Genomic DNA, 20540 nt, shown 5'->3' with positions numbered 1-20540 from the left:
TAGAGAAAGATTTTAAAGAAGCTATTAAAAATAGGGCCAAGGCCCTTGAGATAAAGTGATAATAATAACTGAAGAGATGAGAATCTTAACAGAAAAATAAAAACTAGGAAAATAACTAAATGGATATTTTCACACAGATTAATAAAGTATCTGAAATTTTGAAATGCACTGATTGCACTTATCATTCATTTGGAGACTGAAGATTAAGGACAAATTATAGAAATTACCCAATATGAAGAACAAAGAGAAAAGAGATTTAAAAAAATTAACCGATACTTCAGTGACCCGTCCTCAGGAACGATAGCAGGAAATCTAGCATACATGTAATTCAAGTCTCAATGGGAAAGGAAAGAGGGAATAGGACAGTAAAGTAATTATTTAAAAATTTGAAATTTATGAAAAAATAGGAATATTCAGTTAGCCCCAACCAGGATAAAAACAAAAAGAACCACATCTCAGAACATCATAAACTCTTGAAAATCCAACATGGGGAGAAAATATTAAAGGCAGCCAAAGGAAAACAATACATTACATACTATAGAACAATGATACAAGTCATAGATGACTTTTAATTGGAAATAATAGAGGCCAAAATACAAGGAGACTGACTTTAAACTGATGAAAGAAAAACTATAAATAATAAGATTACATATTTTGATGGGAAATATTTGACTACAATACCACAAAGGCCTGTGGGAGGGAGCACAAATGTCATTTTACTACTAAGACTCCTACATAGCAGAGTACAATATTAACTCTAAGTAGTCTGTGTTAAGGATGCATGTTATAATCTCTACAATAACCATTAAAAGATAGAAAAAGTATAGCTAGAAAGCCAATAATGGACTTAAAATTATACACTACAGATTTAATACAAGTCTGAAAGGTGAAAGAGAGGAACAGATAATGTATAGAATACTAAAAGATAATAGCAAGATGGTGGAGTTGGACCAAACTATATTAGTAATTACATTAAATGTACATTAAATAGGGGCACGTGGGTGGCTCAGTCGGTTAAGTGTCCAGCTTCGGCTCAGGTCATGCTTCCATGGCTTGTGGGTTCGAGCCCCTTGTCGGGCTCTGTGCTGACAGCTAGCTCAGAGCCCGGAAGCCTGTGTCTGATTCTGTGTCTCCCTATCTCTCTGCCTTTCCCCTGCTCACACTGTCTCTCTCTGTCTCTCAAAAATAAATTAAAAAACATAAAAAAAAATAAATGTACATTAACTAAACTTTCCAATCAAAAGGTAGAGATTGCCAGTCTGGATTAAATCACAAGATTCAATTATATGCTATCTACAAAGAAAGATATAGGTTGAAAATAAAAGAGAGAAAAATGACCTACTTATACTGTAAACATAAAAACTTGTTTTTAGGTCAGGCTTGGCTAGGTTAATATCAGACAAGGTAGAACTTAAGAAAAGAAACATTACTAGAGATAAAAATAAGACTCAGTAAAATTTTTAAATGTGAAGTCTGTCAGAGCTTGTTCCCTAACCACAATGGAATATGGTTAATATAATTATTATATCAGAAATCATTAATAGTAAGATATCTAGCAAATCTCTCCAAATACTTGGAAAGTAAACAATGTACATTTAAATGAACTTTGGGGCAAAATATAAGAAAACAAAACAACTAAAGGCAGGGATTAGAATCTCTGCTTCATCAATTACTATTTGTGAGTTCCACAAGACATTTAACTTCCCTTTAAATCAGTTTTCTCATCGTTAAATCTAAGTAAATTGCTTTAAGTCCTCCCTGAGTCTCAAAATATATTAGATTTGTATTTTATTTCGATCCCACCACCAATAATAAATTCAGATTATTTTCAATGGTATTTATTATGACCAACAAACTCTATATATGCAGAGGACATTATTTTTTAAGAAACATTTTGAACCCAACACATACTCAATAAAATAGACAATTTGAAACCTTCTATGAAAATACAATATTTAAGGTGTTATATACACAATTTTGAGGATAATTAAAATGTTCATAAGTGATATGGGCTTAAAACATTACAGATATTTGGAAAAAGAAAAAGCAGTGGAATGGGAAGTCCTTACTTAGGCTTGTCTCCTGCCGAGAACACAGCTAGATAACTGTCAAATCATCTGAAATACCCCAGAAATTGACCTGAAAACCAACATAACAAACTCTACAACTAAAGAGAGAGAAGAGGCCCCACTGAAAAAAGTAGGAAGTATGAAGATGTAATTTAAAAGAGAAATGAATCATGGGTGGTATGTAGGGGAGGGAGCCATGGTGGCAGAGAAGGGCAAGAAAGCGAAGGGCACAGAATGGAGCACACTAAGAGAACATTTCCACAAAGCCATTGACTTGGAAAAGTAGAGGGACTGAATTTTGTGAGTTCTGGAACCAGTGGGGCTTAAAGCTTGGAGTTTTAAAGGTCAGTGGGCTTGGCTGGAATAGAGCCTGGGGTTACTGCCCTGCTCCTGGAGAGAAGGCAGCCAAATAACCCAGGGACAGACTGCATGGATATAGCAATCTTTAGAATGCTTGGAGCAAAATGGGGCTGGGGGGGCTGGGAGATTATTCATTCTTCTTAGAGCAAGTCTCTGAGAAGCAGAGGTCACAGAGTCACCTCTCTGGAACAAAGGAGTGGCTAGCACCACTTTTGAAACAGGAAGAAATAGAAAATCAGGACAGACTGATAGCCCGCAAAAAAATTAAATCAGTAAACAGAAAACTTCCAACAAACAAAAGTACAGGGCCAGATGGCTTCCTAGGCAAATTCTACCAATCATTTAAAGAAAAGTTAATGCCTTCCCTTCTTAAACTATTACAAAAAATAGAAAAGGAAAAAAAAAAAAAACCTTGCAAATTCATTCTATGAGATCAACATTATCCAGAAACCAAAATCAGATAAAGACTCCACTAAAAACGACAACTACAGGCCAATATCCCGGATGAACATAGATACAAAAGTTCTCAACAAAATATCAGCAAATCCAATCCAATAGTACATTAAAAAAATCATTCACCACAATCAAGTGGGATTTATTCCTGGGTTGCAATGGTGGTTCAATATTCACACATCAATCAATGTGATACCCTAAATTAATAAAGAATAATAACCGTATAATCATTTCAATAGATGCAGGAAAGGCATTTGACAAAGTACAACACTCATTCATGATAAACCCTCAGCAGAGCAGGTTAGAGGGGAACACACCTCAACATAATAAAGGCCATATATGAAAAACCCACAGCTAATATCTTCCTCTATGGAGGAAACTGAGAGGTTTTTTTTAATCCCCCTATATGGTCAAGAAGAAGACAGGGATGTCCATTCTCACCACTGTTGTTCAACAACAGTACTGGAAGTCCTGGACACAGCAATCAGAAAACAAAAAGAAATAAAAGGCATCCAAATCAGCACGGAAAGCACAGAAGAAGTAAAACTTTCATTAGTTGCAGATGACATGATACTCTATATAGAAAACCCAAAAGACTCCACCAGAAATCTGCTAGAATTAATAAATGAATTCAGTAAATCCACAGGATACAAAATCAACATAGAGAAATCTGTTGTATTTCGATGTACCAATAATGAAGCAGCAAAAAGAAATTTAAAAAAGAAAACATTCTATTTATAGTTATAGTTTATATTTATAGTTTAAAGTTACAACAAAAACAAGATACCTATTTATAACACCAAGACCAATAAGATACCTAGGAATAAACCTAACTAAAGAGGTGAAAGATCTGTACTCTGAAAATTATAAAACACTGATGAAAGAAATTCAAGATGACACAAGGAAATAGACATTTCATGCTCCTGGTTTGGAAGAACAAAATATTGTTAAAATGTCTATACTACTCAAACCAATCTACACATTTAATGCAATCCTTCTTGACAGAAGTAGAGTAAGCAATCCTGAAATTTGTATGGAACCACAAAAGGCCCCAAATAGCCAAAGTAAACTTGAAAAAGAAAAGCAAAGCTGGAAGCATCACAATTCCAGCCTTCAACTTATATTACAAAGGTGTAGTGTTCAAAAGAATATGGTACTTGCATTAAAAGAGACACAAAGAACATTCGAACAGAACAGATAACCCAGAAATGAACCCACAACTATATGGTTAAATTAATTAAGCAAATTCAACTAAGCAGGAAAGAATATCCAGTGGGGATAAAAAACTGTCACTTCATCAAATGGTGTTGAAGAAACTGGGCAACAACATCCAAAAGAATGAAACCAAACTCCTTTGTTACACAATACACAAAAATAAACTCAAAATGGATGAACAACCTAAATGTGAGACAGGAAAACAGAAAAATCCTAGAGAAGAATGTGGGCAGTAATCTATTTGAAATTAACTGTAGCAACTGCCTTCTAGGCATATCTCCTGATCAAGGGAAACAAAAGCAAAGACAAACTATTCGTCAAGATAAAAAGTTTCTGCACAGTGAAGGAAACAATCAACATAACTAAAAGGCAACCAATGGAATGGAAGACGGTATTTGCAAATGATATATCTGATCTGAAATCCATAAAGAACTTCTTAAACTCAACACCCAAAAACAAATAATCCAGTTAAAAACTGAACAGAAGACATGAATAGACATTTTTCCAAAGAAGACATCCAAGTGGGTAACAGACACATGAAAAGATGCTCAACATCACTTATCATCAGGGGGAAATGCAAATCCAAACTACAATGAGGTATCACCTCAGACTTGTCAGAATGGTTAAAATAAATAACTGAAGAAACAACAAGCGTTGGCAAGGATGTGGATAAAGGGAACCCTCTTGCACTGTTGGTGGGAATGCAAACTGGTGCAGCTACTCTGGAAAACAGTATTAAGATTCCTCAAAAAATTGAAAATAGAACTACACTATGACCCAGCAATAGCACTACTGGGTACTTACAAAGGGATACATGCACCCTGATGTTTATAGCACCTTTAGTACAATAGCCAAATTATGGAAATAGCCCAAGTGTTTGCTGATTGATGAATGAATAAAGAAGAAGTAGTATATATCACATATATATCACATATATGTCACACACATATATATATATCACACTCATACATATACATATATGTATGTTGCAACACTCACGTTGTCATTTGCAATGACATGGATGGAGCTAGAGAGTATTATGCTAAGTGGAATAAGCCAGAGAAAGACAAATATCATATGATTTCACTCATGTGAAATAGAAGAAACAAGACAAATGAGCAAAGGGGAAAAAAAGAGAGAGGCAAACCAAGAACAGACTATTAACTATAGAGAACAAACTGATGGTTGCCAGAAAGGAGGTCAGTGGGAGAATGGGGGATGTAGGTGATAGGGATTAAAAAGTACAGTTATCATGATTAAAAAATATATACAATAAAATTTAAAAAACCCACCACCAACAGCAATGTACTCCTAAAACTGAAACAATAAACAAATAGAGCAGAAATGGCCCTATATTTTATTAATGGAAATAAACTATCATCTGACAACTTGAATATTACCTGTGTAGATATATTCCACATATGCAGGATGAGTTTTTGTGAAAACCTCTCTTACTTTTTCTATTTTATCAGCTCTGATTTTTGTTGCACATGGTGTATACATAACTGAGAAAGAGTCCGCTCTGGTGACGGCTTCTTCAATCATGGCCTGAGAGAAAACAAACAGCCCGTTTGGCATCAATAACAATATATGACTTTTTAAGAATGTAAAAAAATATAATTACCTTTATGGATGATTTAAAAATCTATGTAGTGTACTGGCAAGATAACATATTTTGGTCTTGAATATTCATTAGAATAAAATTTTAATTAGTTCTGGAAATACTATTTCATATTAAGAAAACCAATTAAATGACGTAAGTTTGTAAACAGGCACCTCTACACTGAGCTTGCTTTAGATAAAAATAAAAATTATATTTTCCAAGGTGTCATTGTTTTACTTGATTTAAAAAACCAAATTCTTAAGCCTAATATAATTATCATATTCTTGAACAGACATTAATGAGCACTTTGTACTTTAAAAAACTAATTCAAATATCTAGATTGAAGTATTTTCTATAAATAACACAACAAAGTACATTTTTTTTTTCTCTTTCCAATACCTGGGAAAGCCTTTTGGAGTAAGAAAGACCTTTCTTTGGCTTTCACCAAAGTTTCTCTTCCTTCCAGATCACAAGAGCCACTTGAGATGGATTTGGCTATTTAAGAATTTCTTTAAATATTCTTTGCTCATGTACCGTTCTTGATAAAGCCTGCCATCACCCCAAGCTTCCTGTTTTAACTAGATCCATTACTATTTGAAACAGACCAAAAGGAAAGTTATGTGAAGTTTTAAAAGGAATGTATTCCTTTCCTACAACTTTTCCTTCTAATGAGGGTTGAACATTGGATAAAAAGTGGGAACGTCTACAGTTATCTCATTTTTCTGAAAATAGCACAAAACCATATTATAAAAATCCATATTTATTTATAGGGATAAGTTTTTTCAGTGACAACTAAGAGTGCCAACAATCTTAAGGAAAAAGAATAGATTTGGACTGTCCAACAAAGAAAAAACCATTTAACGAACAGCAATTTATATTATTACTCGCATAGCACTTTGTAAAGAAGTTTCTGATTAGTATTAAGAGCAATAAGGAATTGATTTTAAACTGAGAAACCTAATTTAACTTGTTCACCACCTATTCCATTTCTCATTGACTTCAAATACGCCTCCCTGATCATCACATTGTGTAAAACAGAGCAGCTTTGTAAAAATTTTCTGGGTGCAAAGGGTCCTCCTTTCTCTGAGAGTCTCAGAAAATTATGTAAACTTTCTAATTTACATTTTAAATTTGTTGTGGGGCAAATTTCTGAATGGTTGAATGAAAGAACTTACATTGTCTCCTCCATTGCCCCTTGCAGGTCTGAGGGACTGGCACGGGGACAAAGAACACAACTGTGATTCCAAACCCAGAGTTAGCATCAGCAGAGGTAGCAATGGATTATGAATGTGCAGCAGGATCTGGGTGCTGAGTCCTGGATGCCAACTTTGGAAGGCTAACAAGGGTAATGCTGCCAGCGGGTCTGGACTTCAGAGATATGGATTAAGAACTCAAATATGGTGTTTAGGTACCAGCTTCAGTGAAGAAGGAAGCTGTTTTAGACCTTAGTTCTAAGGTCATGATCTGACTTTTCTACCTTTTGTAAACTGTTCCTGTATTAGCTTGCCAGAGTTGCCATAATGAAGTATCACAGACTGTGTGCCTTAAATGATGGAAATATATTTTCTCATAGTTCCAGAGGCTAGAAGTCTGAGGTCAAGGTGTCTGCAAGGTTGCTTTCTTCTTAGGCCTCTCTCCTTGACATGCAGATGGCTGTGTAGCTTCTTGTGTCTTTACAAGGGTTTTTTTTCTCTGTGATGTCTGTATCCAAATCTCTTTTTCTTATAAGGACACCAGTCATGTTGGATTAAGACCCACCTAAAGACCTCACCTGAACTTAATTACCACTTTAAATACTTATTTCCAATACAATGACAATCTGCAGTACCAGGCTAGGACTTCAGAATATGAATTTTGGGGGGACACGATTGATCCCATAATAGTTCCTAACTTCCAAATAGCTTTTCTCTAAATATCTTGGTGAAGAATATTTTGCTTTAAATTCTGGCTCAAAAAATTAACAAAGGTATTTAATTCTTTAGTTTGCTTCCAGAGACACATTAACACTATCTTAGTAAGGCCAAGATAGAAGAAAACACTCTCTTCATCCCATTTCTTTTCCATCTACTGGCAGCTGAAGTGACTGCTGGCAGGCTAACTTTGCTAAGCCATCTCACAGCAGGGACAGCAAGACTCGTGCCCAAGAGCCTATACCAGCTTTTTTGCAAGTGGCAGAAGTGTGGGTTTTGTGTGGCAGCTTGATCTGTTCATTTAAGGCACTGTACTCTTGGCTTAATGCTCAACGAATTGCATTTAGGTTTTCAGAGGGCTCTCCACTAAGGAGGGTATGTGCTGGGCACAGCCTCCCTCTCTTGCTAATCAGAGCCAGGAGATATGGGGTCTTTTTGTGGTGTCTGCTCTCTATTTTGAAGGTGTGTGAGGAGGTGGGTGAGAGAGCAAAGTGTGTATATGGGAATAATAATTGAATTTTCCATAGAGATGTTTTCTCAAAACACATTATTATAACCCCAAAAAGAAATACTGTAACATAGAGTAGAAATGAGAATACAGGTTACCCTTTCATCAGGTCCTAACACACCATTTTGTGTTTTAATGTATTAATGTTTTTTGTCCTTCTAGAGATAGATTATCTTGAGGCTTTGAATCTGTCTCACATTACTTTTGTAAAGGAATAGAGTATATATTATATAGAGTATTATATTATTAGTATATTAAATAGTCTAATAAATATATATACACACACACTCTTATATGTGTATATATGTGTTTATATATAACATTTGAATAAATATATATATATATATATATATATATAACATTTCCGGTACATTATTGAATGAGTCAGTGAAATAATCTTGAAAAAAATTTAGCTTTACTAAAATAGAGGGAATTTTTTTTACTGTTTGGGTTAGACACCAAAATACCAGGTTTTCATTTTGTGATGGTAATAATTTAATAATTTAGGGTGGGCTTGCCTTCCATCATTAGACTCTTTCATGAAAAGTCTAATATCAGCAAATTGAAAAATTATACTTTAAGGCTTTTTAAACACTAGAATATTTTGTGATAGTTACAGTACTAAAATATAGATTGTAAACTATTTTTTATCATCAAAGATTTTCCTTGATTTTGAAAATAAGTAGAGGAAGAGACCAGGTGAGGAATTTCAGCTGTAAAAAGTCCAAGCTGTAAAAAGTACCAAGAAATCTGTTGCATTTCTATACCCCAATAATGAAGCAGCAGAAAGAGAAATTAAGAAATCAAGCCCAGTTACAATTGCACCAAAAATAATAAGACATTGAAAAATAAACCTAAACAAAGAGGTGTATCCTGTATTCCTGTATCTGGAAATTATAAACACTGATGAGAGAAACTGAAGATGACACAAAAAAAGGAAGACATTCCATGCTCATGGATCAGAAGAACAAATATTATTGAAATGTCTATACTACCCAATGCAATCTACACATTTAAAGAAACCCCTGCCAAAATATCAACAGCATTCTTCACAGAGCTAGATCAAACAATCCTAAAATTTTATGGAACCAAAAAAGACCCTGAATAGCCAAAGCAATTTTGAAAAAGCAAAGCAAAGCAAAGCTGGAGGCATCACAATTCCAGAATTCAATTTATAGTACAAAGCTGTAGTAATTAAAACAGTATGGTACTGGCACAAAAATAAACACACAGATCAATGGAATAGAAAACCTATAAATAAACTCACAACTATATGATCAATTAATCTTTGACAAAGCAGGAAATAATATCCAATGGGAAAGACTGTCTCTTCAACAAATGACGTTGGGAAAACTGTACAGTAACATGCAAAAGAGAGAAACTGGGCCATTCTCTTTCACCATACACAAAAATAAATTCAACCGGGATTAACGATCTAAATGTGAGACCTGAAACCATAAAAATCCTTCAAGAGAGCACAGGCAGGTATCTCTCTGACATCGGCTGTAGCAACTTTTTTGAGGCAAGGGAAACAAAAGCAAAAATAAACTATTAGAACTACATCAAAATAAAAAGCCTCTGCACAGTGAGGGAAACAATCAATATAACTAACAGGCAACCTATGGAATGGGAGAAGTTATTTGCAAATGATACATCCTATAAAGGGTTAGTATCCAAAATATATAAAAGAATGTATAAAACTCAATACCAAAAAAACAAGTAATCCAATTAAAAATGGACAGAAGACATGAATAGACAATTTTCCCAAGAAGATATACAAATGGCCAAGAGACACATGAAAAGATGCTCAACATCATTCATCATCAGGGAACTGTAAACCAAAACTACTATGAGATACCACCTCATACTTGTCAGAAAGGCCAAAATCAACAACACAAGAAACAACAGGTAGTGGTGAGCATGTGGGGGAAGGGGAACCCTCTTACACTGTCAGTAGGAAAGCAAACTTGTGCAGCCACTACAGAAAACAGTAGAACTACCCTATGATCCATTAATCGCACTAGGTATTTACACAAAGAATGCAAATATATTGAATCAAAGGGGCAAGTGCACCCTGGTGTTTATGGCAGCATTATCTATAATAGTCAAATTATGTAAACAGCTCAGTGTTCATTTATTGATGAACGGATAGAGAAGAGGTAGCATGCATGTGTGCACACATGTACACACATACACATACACATATCTCCAATATTTTACAATATTGGAATATTGTTTATGTATATATATGGAATATTATTCAATCATAAAAAAGAATGAAATCTTGCCATTTGCAGCAACATGGATGGACCTGGAGAGTATAATACTAAGTGAAATAAGTCAGCCAGAGAAAGACATCTCACTCATATGTGGATTTTAAGAAACAAAACAAAGAATCAAAGGGGAAAAAAAAAGAAAAAGGCAAACCAAGAATCAGACTCTTAACTATAGAGAACAAATTGACGGTTACCTAGGGAGGTGGGCGGTGGGGTGGGGGGGGGGTGGATGGGTTAAACAGGTGATGGGGATTAAGTAGTGCACTTGTTGTGGTGAGCACCTGGTGATGAATGGAATTGTTGATCACTATATTTTACACTTGAAACTATTACACTGTCATATTAACTGGAATTTAAATAAAAACTTTAGGAAGTAATCTATCCTAAATGTAAAGGTCTGTGTTAAATGATAGTTTGTAATTGGACAAAAAGTTTCTGCAGCTGAGTTATTCTTTCCCAATGTGTGAGTTTCTCTGGTCAATAAATATTGCACGTGTACAAAAAATGGAGAAAACAGTCAGTTCACATGCCCTGGTTGTTAGGTGTACGTTGCTGTTAATTATGCTTTCTCCGGTGCTACCCACACAAAAAAAGCTTTGAAATTAGGTGTTTACATTTGGGGCTTCTAATAACTCTCTATTGTTATCCTCACATTTGTTGAGTTTTAAAGCTTATAGTTATATAAATCAAGAGTGTATGTGGGCAGCTCATTTCCTCTACAAACAGTAATTTATAATAATTTCTCCTTGTTCTTTAGCTAAGCAAAAAAAGACATTTCCTACGTCAGAAATCAATTTACTCAGGATAATTTTATAACAAGGGAGACGATGGGGGAGACTGGGAAAGAGAGATACTTCATCAAGAGTAAAGGAAAAGCCATCAAAGTAGAGAGAAAAGAAGACTAGCACAAAAGAAACACAATTCACTTCCTCTAAACTCAAGAGAATTGATTCTTCTTGGTAAATTTTTAAGAGCACTCAGGGTGCCTAGTATAAATCTGGCAGAAACTATAAACATTTTCAGGATGATGGGATTATGAAAAATTTCCCATCTTTTTGCTGGAGGATTTCGACAAATTGCAACCTTTTAACTATGTGTCCAGTGATGGTAGTTCAGTAGTAGAAATCTTGTCAGTTCTAATTAGAAAATGTGATCAAATTATTATAGATTATTATCAAATTATTCCTTTAATGCTTCCAATATCAGGGTTGACCATAATTGCAGTAAATTGCTTTACTTACAAGATTAGATTTGGAAGGAACCTTGGGAATTTTCCAGCCTAATTCATTGAATTGGAGATAAATTAAGTGACTTGAAGAGGCTTAAGTGACTTTTCTAGGATGAACATCTTTTTAATTTTATAGAATTTAGAATTAGGGTCTCAAATATTATATTTCACTTTCTCTTAAAAAATTATGGTTTTTACCTCCTGGGACTCTCTTGTTTAAAAACAGTCATATTAAACATCAATTTAAATTCTAAATCATTTACTGTAGTTTTGTGATATATGTGAGTGCTACAGATTTTTAGAACATATATATGTATAGCATCCTGGGCACATGGTTAGGCATTTTTCAGACCCCCTCGCAGTTAAGTATAGCCACGTGGCTCTGGGAGGATAAGTAGTATGTAAGTGGGAGTGATACTTTTCCTTGTCATAGCCCATAAAACTCTGCCTGGTGTGATCCTCCATTTTCTTTCTCTATCAGCTTCCTGTAGAGGAAGGACTCCCAGGACATGGAGTACTCCCAGAACCAGGATATGTGGAAAAACTATGGGTTTCATTATTGCTGATTTTAGGAGAACCAATCAGGAATACCCAGAAACTACAGCAGTGAGTGAGAAATTGACTTTTATTGTTTTGTTACTGAAATATTGGAATTGTTTGTTGTAGCAGTTAGTCTACACTAATTCACAAAAAATAATCTCTTTCATAACTGTTTTTTATGTATTTATGTATTAGTTAAAAAGTAAACAAAAAATGTAGTGTTTAAAGAGAGAAAATAACTTTTCATTTAGCAGTGTGGTACATGTTTTACATCCTATTTCTTTTAATTCTCATAAAGTCTACTTAAGTAGGTACTACTAGCGAATGAATAGTATGATTGTAATATTTTCAGAGTTCACATTAGACTCAAAGGAAGCAGTGCTCTACTTGCAAGCTATAAATGATTGAGATGGGAATCTTTAGGTTTTAGTGGCTAATATGATTCTTTGTTATCACATTAATAATGATTTAATTTTGAATGATGACTGGAATTTTCTAGAAAATGGAAAAATAAAATTTTGTGGGCAATAATTTTCAAATTTAATCCCTTTGGATATATGTGGGTTCAATTTAAAATATTTCAATTTTCTTGAAATTTAGGATTAACTTAACAAATTTTCCTAAAGAGCAAAATATCTTACCTTGAGATTTCCCTATAAACCTATTCACTGTATCACTTATCTAATAGCCAAGATTGACATTTTTATGATGATTTTATTAATATAATGGTATGGAATAATTTATTGTTTGTCCCCGCCTTGATGATCAACATTTTCATGTTGAAATATTACCTTGGATTTATGAGAGTTCTTTTATTGAACAACCTTCACTGTAAGTTCTGTATTTTTCTAATATAAGGAAATATTTGGCAGCTTTGTCATTACATTTATCAGTCCAGTGATGTGAAAGTTATGTCTTTATGTAGCTTAAATCAAGATATTTAAATTCTTATTTGCAGTATCTAGAAATGACCAAAGATTGTCTGAACAGGTTACTTATAGTGAGAGAAGCAAATTTTTATACAGCTGTTGTGAATTCTCTACTTTGCAATATATCCTATTTAAAAACAGCCATAATAAATATCATTTAAAATTCTAAAGCATTTAATTTAGTTTTGCAGTGTATGTGAGTTCTATAGAATTTTAGAATATGTATATATGATATCATATATATGTATATATATCCACTTAGTGTATGTGTGTGTGTGTGTGTGTGTGTGTGTGTGTGTGTGTGTGTGAGTGTGTATGTGTACACTGTTGCCCACCATCTAGTCTGGTTAGTCTTAGAGTTAAGGTTTTGATTGTATATGATTCTGAATAACTGCAGCATTGAATGACTAAAATTTATTCTGTATTAACTTTTAATCATATTTGATAACAAAATTTTATTTCCAAGTTGCTTTAGCATAGAACTAAAGAGATGAAAATAATCTAAGATATTATTTTATAATCACTCAACTTTTTATAACCAAGGTAACTGAGTCTTGCTGAGTTCTGGTGACTTAATTCAGGTCACAAAATTGGAGAAGGAAGCAGGACAAGAGTGCAAGTCTCCTAAACCAATGCTTTCTCTTATATTAAGTGACTTTTCATCTTTCTAGTTAGGATGCAAATTTGTAGAATTACAAGATCAAGTTTTACTTTCTTTTCCCATGACTATCTTATTCTTGTCTTCAAAGACATCAAAACTTGATTCTAACTCTAACAGAGAATCACCACTTCAAACCCAAACCAGGTCAAGATCCTCTTCACAACAATAACCCTAACAAAAAACAAAATATTGATCCTGCACACCTTCTGGCCACAATAAGACTGTTTTGCCCATCAGCCCCTCATTAGGAATGCATTTAAGGAATGCTGTCAATTAGAATGCCTGTCTCAAAGAGAAACATGTACAAAAATTAAATTAAAGACTTCTTGATAGGGGAACTTAAATTACAATGTGCTTGAGTTGGTCTAGCTTATTTAATGGTAAAGTACATATAATTTATAAATAGAATTTAAAGTACATTCATTCTAAAGACCCTGAATCATTTTCTGCTTGCACATTAAAGAAAAATCAGCTGATAGAAACTCAAGAGTTACAAGTGTGGGTTTCAGCAGCCTCCAGACTCCTTAGGATGCCACAGAGCTTTTATTCTTGATGATTTGAAATGAATCACCTAAAGGTATCAAAGGAATAAATAGCTACATTACCTGTAATTATTTCATAAGCACAAATGGGTATTACTAGTGGGCGTTAGCCTCTGTGTTCAGTGGTAAATGTCAACACAGTTTGGGACCCTTTTTTGTCATTGTGCATTTCTTCTCTATACTTAGTTTAATTATATGAAGGTAGGTATTCTTTTTCCTAACTATATATTGTTCTCTGATTGCATTTCTTGACTAGTGGTTTCAGATTGGGGTATGGCTTGCTGGTGCACAGAGCTGACTAATGGCAGAGTTGGGATAAGAACCTGGTGACCTGTTTCCAAACTTGTACTTCTTTTGTTTTATCTCTTAGGTACTAAGCAAGATGACTTGGAGTGGAAAAGTGTAGGATGCCCTTGAAATACTGTTTACTGGAGAAGTTGAAAGAATCCAAACATGCTTAATTTGGAGAGAAGACGATAAGTTTCCGGGACTAAGTTCCTGTCATCAGAGAGCAACCTGCTATGGTATTCGGCCTAGTAGACTTCATTTAATTCACTGACAAATCTGTCAAATTCCTTTATCAATTAAATGAGTGTTCTCGGGCATTGGCTAAGTACTACAGATAAATTATTCTCTTTACTTGTCAAGCCAACACTGGAAAACAGGCATTATTTTCCCATTTTAAAGGTCAGGAAAACTCAGTCTTTATATTATATAATATGCAGGAATTCACGTGGCTACTTTGTGACTGAATTCTAGTTCAGTCAGAGCCTCTTGCTCTAAGTCATTTATGGTGTCCAGACTCACAAATGAGGTTTATAATTTCCATAAAGCTTAGGTGGGCATGAGTGGAATCCTTAGCAGGAGGAAAAATCTTTTAATAGAGCCTTCCACTGAGGAAACTGTTCATCTTGGAAGCTAGTAGCTCCATGGCCCTGGGGCATACAGACCAGGGAGAATGATGATCTGTCTAAGATCTACTGAAAGGGACTGTGTATGTAGAAAAATGTATTTATAGTGCTACAGTCTATTGCTCAAAATTTGTCATTGGTTTACTTCTCTATCCTCATAATTCTTTTCCTCTCACAAGTTTCAGCAACCAGATACCTCTCTCTTCTTCTTTGTTCTTATTTCTCTCATTTGTCTGTGATTAATCTTTTCCAGGCCGTGACTCCTCCTGGAGGATTTTATTTTTTAGGAGTTAAGCTGTAAGAAGATGCTATTATGGAGCAGGCATCCTTCTATATGTAACTTCTCTTCATCAAGAGGTCTCAGAAGGGGCATAATTGCATCTGTGAGAAATGTGATGGACCCGTCAAATGTGTACACACACACACACACACACACACACACACACATACACACACTTTATGACAACAGCAAACTACAATTTCAAGTCATATTAGGTGAAACGAAATGAAGTACAATTGTTAATAGACCTGCCACTATACTTCCAAGTTATGTGTCCAGTCTCCAGTTTTATCTGTGCCTTATACATAAATGTTAAATTAGGCCAACCCCCACCTGATGAAGAATAAATAAAATGAAGACGTGTCATAGTAATTTTGGTGTTTTCTATCTCTTTAGGTTTGGGCTTGAAATAGTCCTTCCAAGGTTTTCTGGGAGTTATTGTCCCTCATATGCTGTTGACCCCTGGTCTGGACTGCCCTGTATAAAAGAGCACCTATGCTCTCTTGGATAAAAAATAGGTCAGTTTAACAGTTACTTTATGATCCTAAAAAAAGCAAATCATGTTGAAGATTGACATTTAAAATGCTGAGGCCTCATTATCTGGAAGAGGGGATATTAGAAAAGATGAGAAAAAAATGAAAAGGGAAATGATTCAACCAGGAACTATAGTAGAGGTAGAGTACACAGGCTTCAAAAATTAGTGAGGAAAATAGAATCGTATGAATTCAAGAAAAGAGGAGAATTCATTTTTAATTGGTGTGCAATGCCATCAAGAAGATGGCTGAATATAAATAAAAACATTAAAAGCTTTGAGCTTTACAGGTTATCTTATACTTGGGTGCACACAGCTTAAAAATTTTCATCATTTCATGGAATAGTTATTCTGCATCTCCAACTGCTAAAAAAAGTGACCTCAATTTCTCTGCAAGCTTGTAAATCAATAACCCATAAAAATCTATGGGAAATATAAAAGATAACTATAAAAACCTCTAAATTTGGTTTGGATCATAAGAAGTTTTGATTTTTAGATGCAAACAAAAGGAAAGACGGAATCAACATGTTTGCAAATTTAAACTGGAAGGCGAAGTCTTTATGTAAACAAAATAACCTCATGGCAATCTAGTAGACTAGCATAGGACACCTGGGACTCAAATAGCTTCCCCTAAATTTGTTCAAGTAAAAGAAGGCCCAAACTGCCTTAAATCTATGAAACCCATATCATTCTCAAATGAAAGAAAATGAAAAGAAATTTAGAGGTTACTTTTCTTTTCTGTTAAGAACTGTCAGAAACCCAAAAAGCTTTTTAGGAGGGGGAAAAAAAAGAAAAGGAAAAGCTGACTTTATTTAAATGGTGTGAGTTTCCTCAATAACCTACTGATATTTCTATGAACCAAACTGATAACATTAATATATATTTTTATGTAATATAATATTATGTACCATATAATATATATTTAATATATATGTACATATATATTTTATATATATTTCTGAAAACAAGTACTAAGTAAATATTTCTTAGGAGTGGCCGAAGATTAATTTTCTTGCTAGATATGACACCACCGTTTTCTTTTTTTTTAAATAGTTTGTTTTCTTTTTAAATTTTTTTAAACATTTATTTATTTTTGAGAGATGGACAGATGATGAGCAGGGGAGGGGCAGAGAGAGAGGGAGACACAGAATCAGAAGCAGCCTCCAGGCTCTGAGCTGTCAGCACAGAGCCCGACCCAGGGCTCAAACCCATGAGCTGTAAGATCAGGACCTGAACTGAAGTCAGACACTCAACTGACTGAGCCACCCAGGTGCCCAACACTACTGTTTTCTAATGAGATTGAATTATCAACTTGCAGATAGAGGGCTGACGTACAAGTGAAATATGCTGTCTCCCTGCAGGGCTCATTCTTAGGCACTGCCCCCAAATTCTTATATGATCTGGATGCCTGACATTGTTTTAGCTTGGGATAAAGCTGTTTACTTCCTGGTGGCAATTAGGGTTTCAAAAGCAGACAACCTCTGAAAAGGTGGCACTCTGACTAAAATTCACACTAAGGTGAGGTAATTGAATATATGACACATTTTTGAAAGGAGGCTTTGACTCTTGGCATGTATAGGTGGAGTGAGGGGCAGGAACAGCGTGAGGAGAAGAGACGGATGGGGCACATAGAAAGCAACTTCACCTACTTGACAATCTGGCCAAATAAATGTCACTAAATATATATAATGGTATTGAAATGTACACATGACTTCAATATGTGAATATGGTTCACATTCTTTCTTCCATCCGTCCCTCTCTCCCTCCCTCCCTCCCTTGTTTCCTTCCTTTCTTCCTTCCTAATGCCTGGGATGCTCACGGAACATCAAGGGAGGAACTACACTACACCATACAAACAGAAAATAATGTCATGGTCACCCTCTTCTTCCTAGGAACACTCAACCTTAGATCAAATACATGCCTCAGTTACATCTTTCATTTAAAAGTGAACCTCTCCTACTGGCGTACTACCTCAAATAGCATCAAAGCAAAGTGAAACACAGGCAGCATTTAACAACGCTGGTAACCATGGAAACATATCATTAAAGAATATATAAACAGGAATGAATAATTAGATGAAAACTTCATTTCTACATTTATCTTTTTCCAAGACCCAGGAAAGGAACCTCTCTATTACCCCTCATCTCAATTTGGTCACTTCCTCTTTAGCCCATCTTCTAACCAAAAAATATGAGAATTCACAAAATGAGGATTTTAATATTGCCTAACTTAATGGAGAAATCTCTTTTTAAGCAAGTGACTAAAAATGATTGCAATGCCCATTGTTTAGATGTAAAACTGAATGTAGGAAAGATTCCTGAAGCAGCAAAGGATTTGATTTGGGACAGAGGGAGGGCAGGAAAACCTGACTTATATCATGGTGAGAAGGGGAGAGCAGTTAACATTTAAAAACAGGAAGAACAGGCTGCTTAATTTTCTAGAGGCGTCTACACAGTGGGAAGACCCAGGGGAGAATATGAGCTAATGGGTTGTATCAGTTGCATTGTCAGGTACATGGCATCACCTGTGTGGGTACTCTGACACTCTGCCTTTTCACCTGGGAATGCTGTAGATAAATGCTTTGGTAGGCAAAGTTGTTCACGAACTTAGAACATTATCAAATTACAAATGGCTGTACAGACCATCTAACTCAGGGTTGTGCATCAGAATCACTTAGCTGGGTGGATGCAGACAGAGTTTTTAGAACCTCACCCAATTCTGGGAATCTAATATTGTAATTATTTTCCCAAGTGATTCTGATTCAGTTGGTCACTAGACCAGTGTTTGAGAACCACTGACCTAGGCCAACTTCGTTATCATACAGTGGCAGAAATTAAAATCCAGAGCAGTTGTGGTACAGCAGACTGAGTTGCTGGTCTCAATTTCCCCCATCTCTGTAACAATATCTCGTTTGTCATGGTTTGGCAGGGAACAGAATAACCATATATGGCTTGCTCTGGCTAATGGGATGCTAACAAGCACAGTATGAACAGAGGATTGATATGTGCTTATATAGTTTTGCTTTCTCAGAATTCTGCATTTTGCCATAAGATAAACAGACCTCAGAAAGCCATTGCATGTGGATCATTCTTGGGCCTCTCTGCAGCTTGGAGCTTAGGCTAGACAAGTCCAGCCAGGACTAGCCTAGATCAGTCAAATCATGACTGATAAGCCGACCTACTTACTATTATGAGAAACCACTGAATTTGAGAGTGATTTGTTACATAGCAGTATCATAGCAATAGCTGACTAATATGGAAATGAAGTGACTTATCCAAAATTAAATCCTAGCACTGGAACTGAAAATTACAACTTGTGAATCTTAGGCCTGACTTCTTTCTATTGCTCTATAGTGTCTATTTTACTTTTTTTCCTTCACAGGGTTAAGCACATATGTCCATTGCTTTCAAAGGGTCTTTCTCTCCAACCTATATTCTCTGTATTTCAGGACATTCTGCCATTTTTCCTTGTCAGAGCTCTTCTTTTCTTCCATCTTTTCCCTCAGGATTCTGCTTTTGTATTTCCAAAGGGACTAAGAAGTCTCAACGTAATTCTCACAATTGTGTTCAAGAGTCACCCATTGATGAGTTAAACATTTACAGATAAAATTTCTGCTGCATATGACCTGGGGATGACTAGAGACTCAATGCCAAATGATGGGAATTTCAGCATGACACATGGCAGTTGACAGAAAAAATATTTTTAGGTAAGTGAGTTTGGTGTTTGTTAAATTATATATAATCTAAATATCATAAGGCTTGGATTGCTTTCAGACATCCTTGTCCAAATATTTTATAAACTGTATGCCTGATGGGGCCAAATAAATAAATAAATAAATAGACTATAAACAAAGGCCATTAGGATAAATGCTCATATGGCATTTTTATTTTGTTCTTTTCTGTGGCAACATTTTTCACATGGAAGCAAATCTTTAGAACACATTTTTCTTCTCCAGAATATGTAGGTGTTTTCTTAAAGATAATAAAAAATTCTGGTTCTTTGACCTTAATTTGCCTGTAACTTCATGTTGAAGATTTTATTTTTACTCTGAGGTTGAGGTACCATAAATCTGTATCATGTAAATGACTAATATTGGGATAATTTTGCAATATCAAGAAGAAAAACAATGAATTGGAGTAAAAAAAGTTAGTCTTCATTATTGGCATAAGGGATCAAGTCGCACTCAGTGCTAAGTTATTCTGTATCATCACTGGTTAGTGCAGAAAAATTCATTAGTTTGCTGCTGTCTTTCTTGATTGTTATGTTTGAAGGAAGAAGCGAATAGGACCGTAGGATGTGCATGGAGACATCCATGAGCACAGAAACCAATGAGATAACAGACTATTGGAAATCTGCAACCTTCTCTAAATACTCTGATAAATCTCAATCTCAACTAAAGCACAAAAGTTGTCCACATTTGTGAACTTAAAACACACACACACACACACACACACACACACTCACACACACACACAGCAATACTTGTTGAAATCAATAAGCACTGGATTTTTAATAGCAAAAAT

At 35.0% G+C, this 20540-nt stretch overlaps 1 protein-coding gene across 2 annotated transcripts in view; it reads right to left on the bottom strand.

Moving 5' to 3' along the window:
* SPATA16 (spermatogenesis associated 16) overlaps positions 1–20540 on the bottom strand; it is a 224994-nt gene that overhangs the window by 47522 nt on the left and 156932 nt on the right. For both annotated transcript variants that reach the window (XM_029939862.1, XM_029939861.1), the window contains exon 6: positions 5498–5645. In XM_029939862.1, coding sequence (XP_029795722.1) covers positions 5498–5645 — 148 coding nt within the window. The remainder of the gene's footprint in view (positions 1–5497; positions 5646–20540) is intronic.

The sequence above is a fragment of the Suricata suricatta genome, chromosome 5 (assembly GCF_006229205.1).
Source record: "Suricata suricatta isolate VVHF042 chromosome 5, meerkat_22Aug2017_6uvM2_HiC, whole genome shotgun sequence".
Taxonomy (NCBI): domain Eukaryota; kingdom Metazoa; phylum Chordata; class Mammalia; order Carnivora; family Herpestidae; genus Suricata; species Suricata suricatta.
The sequence above is the reverse complement of the archived record's forward strand: the minus strand, read 5'-3'. Positions and strand labels throughout refer to the sequence as shown.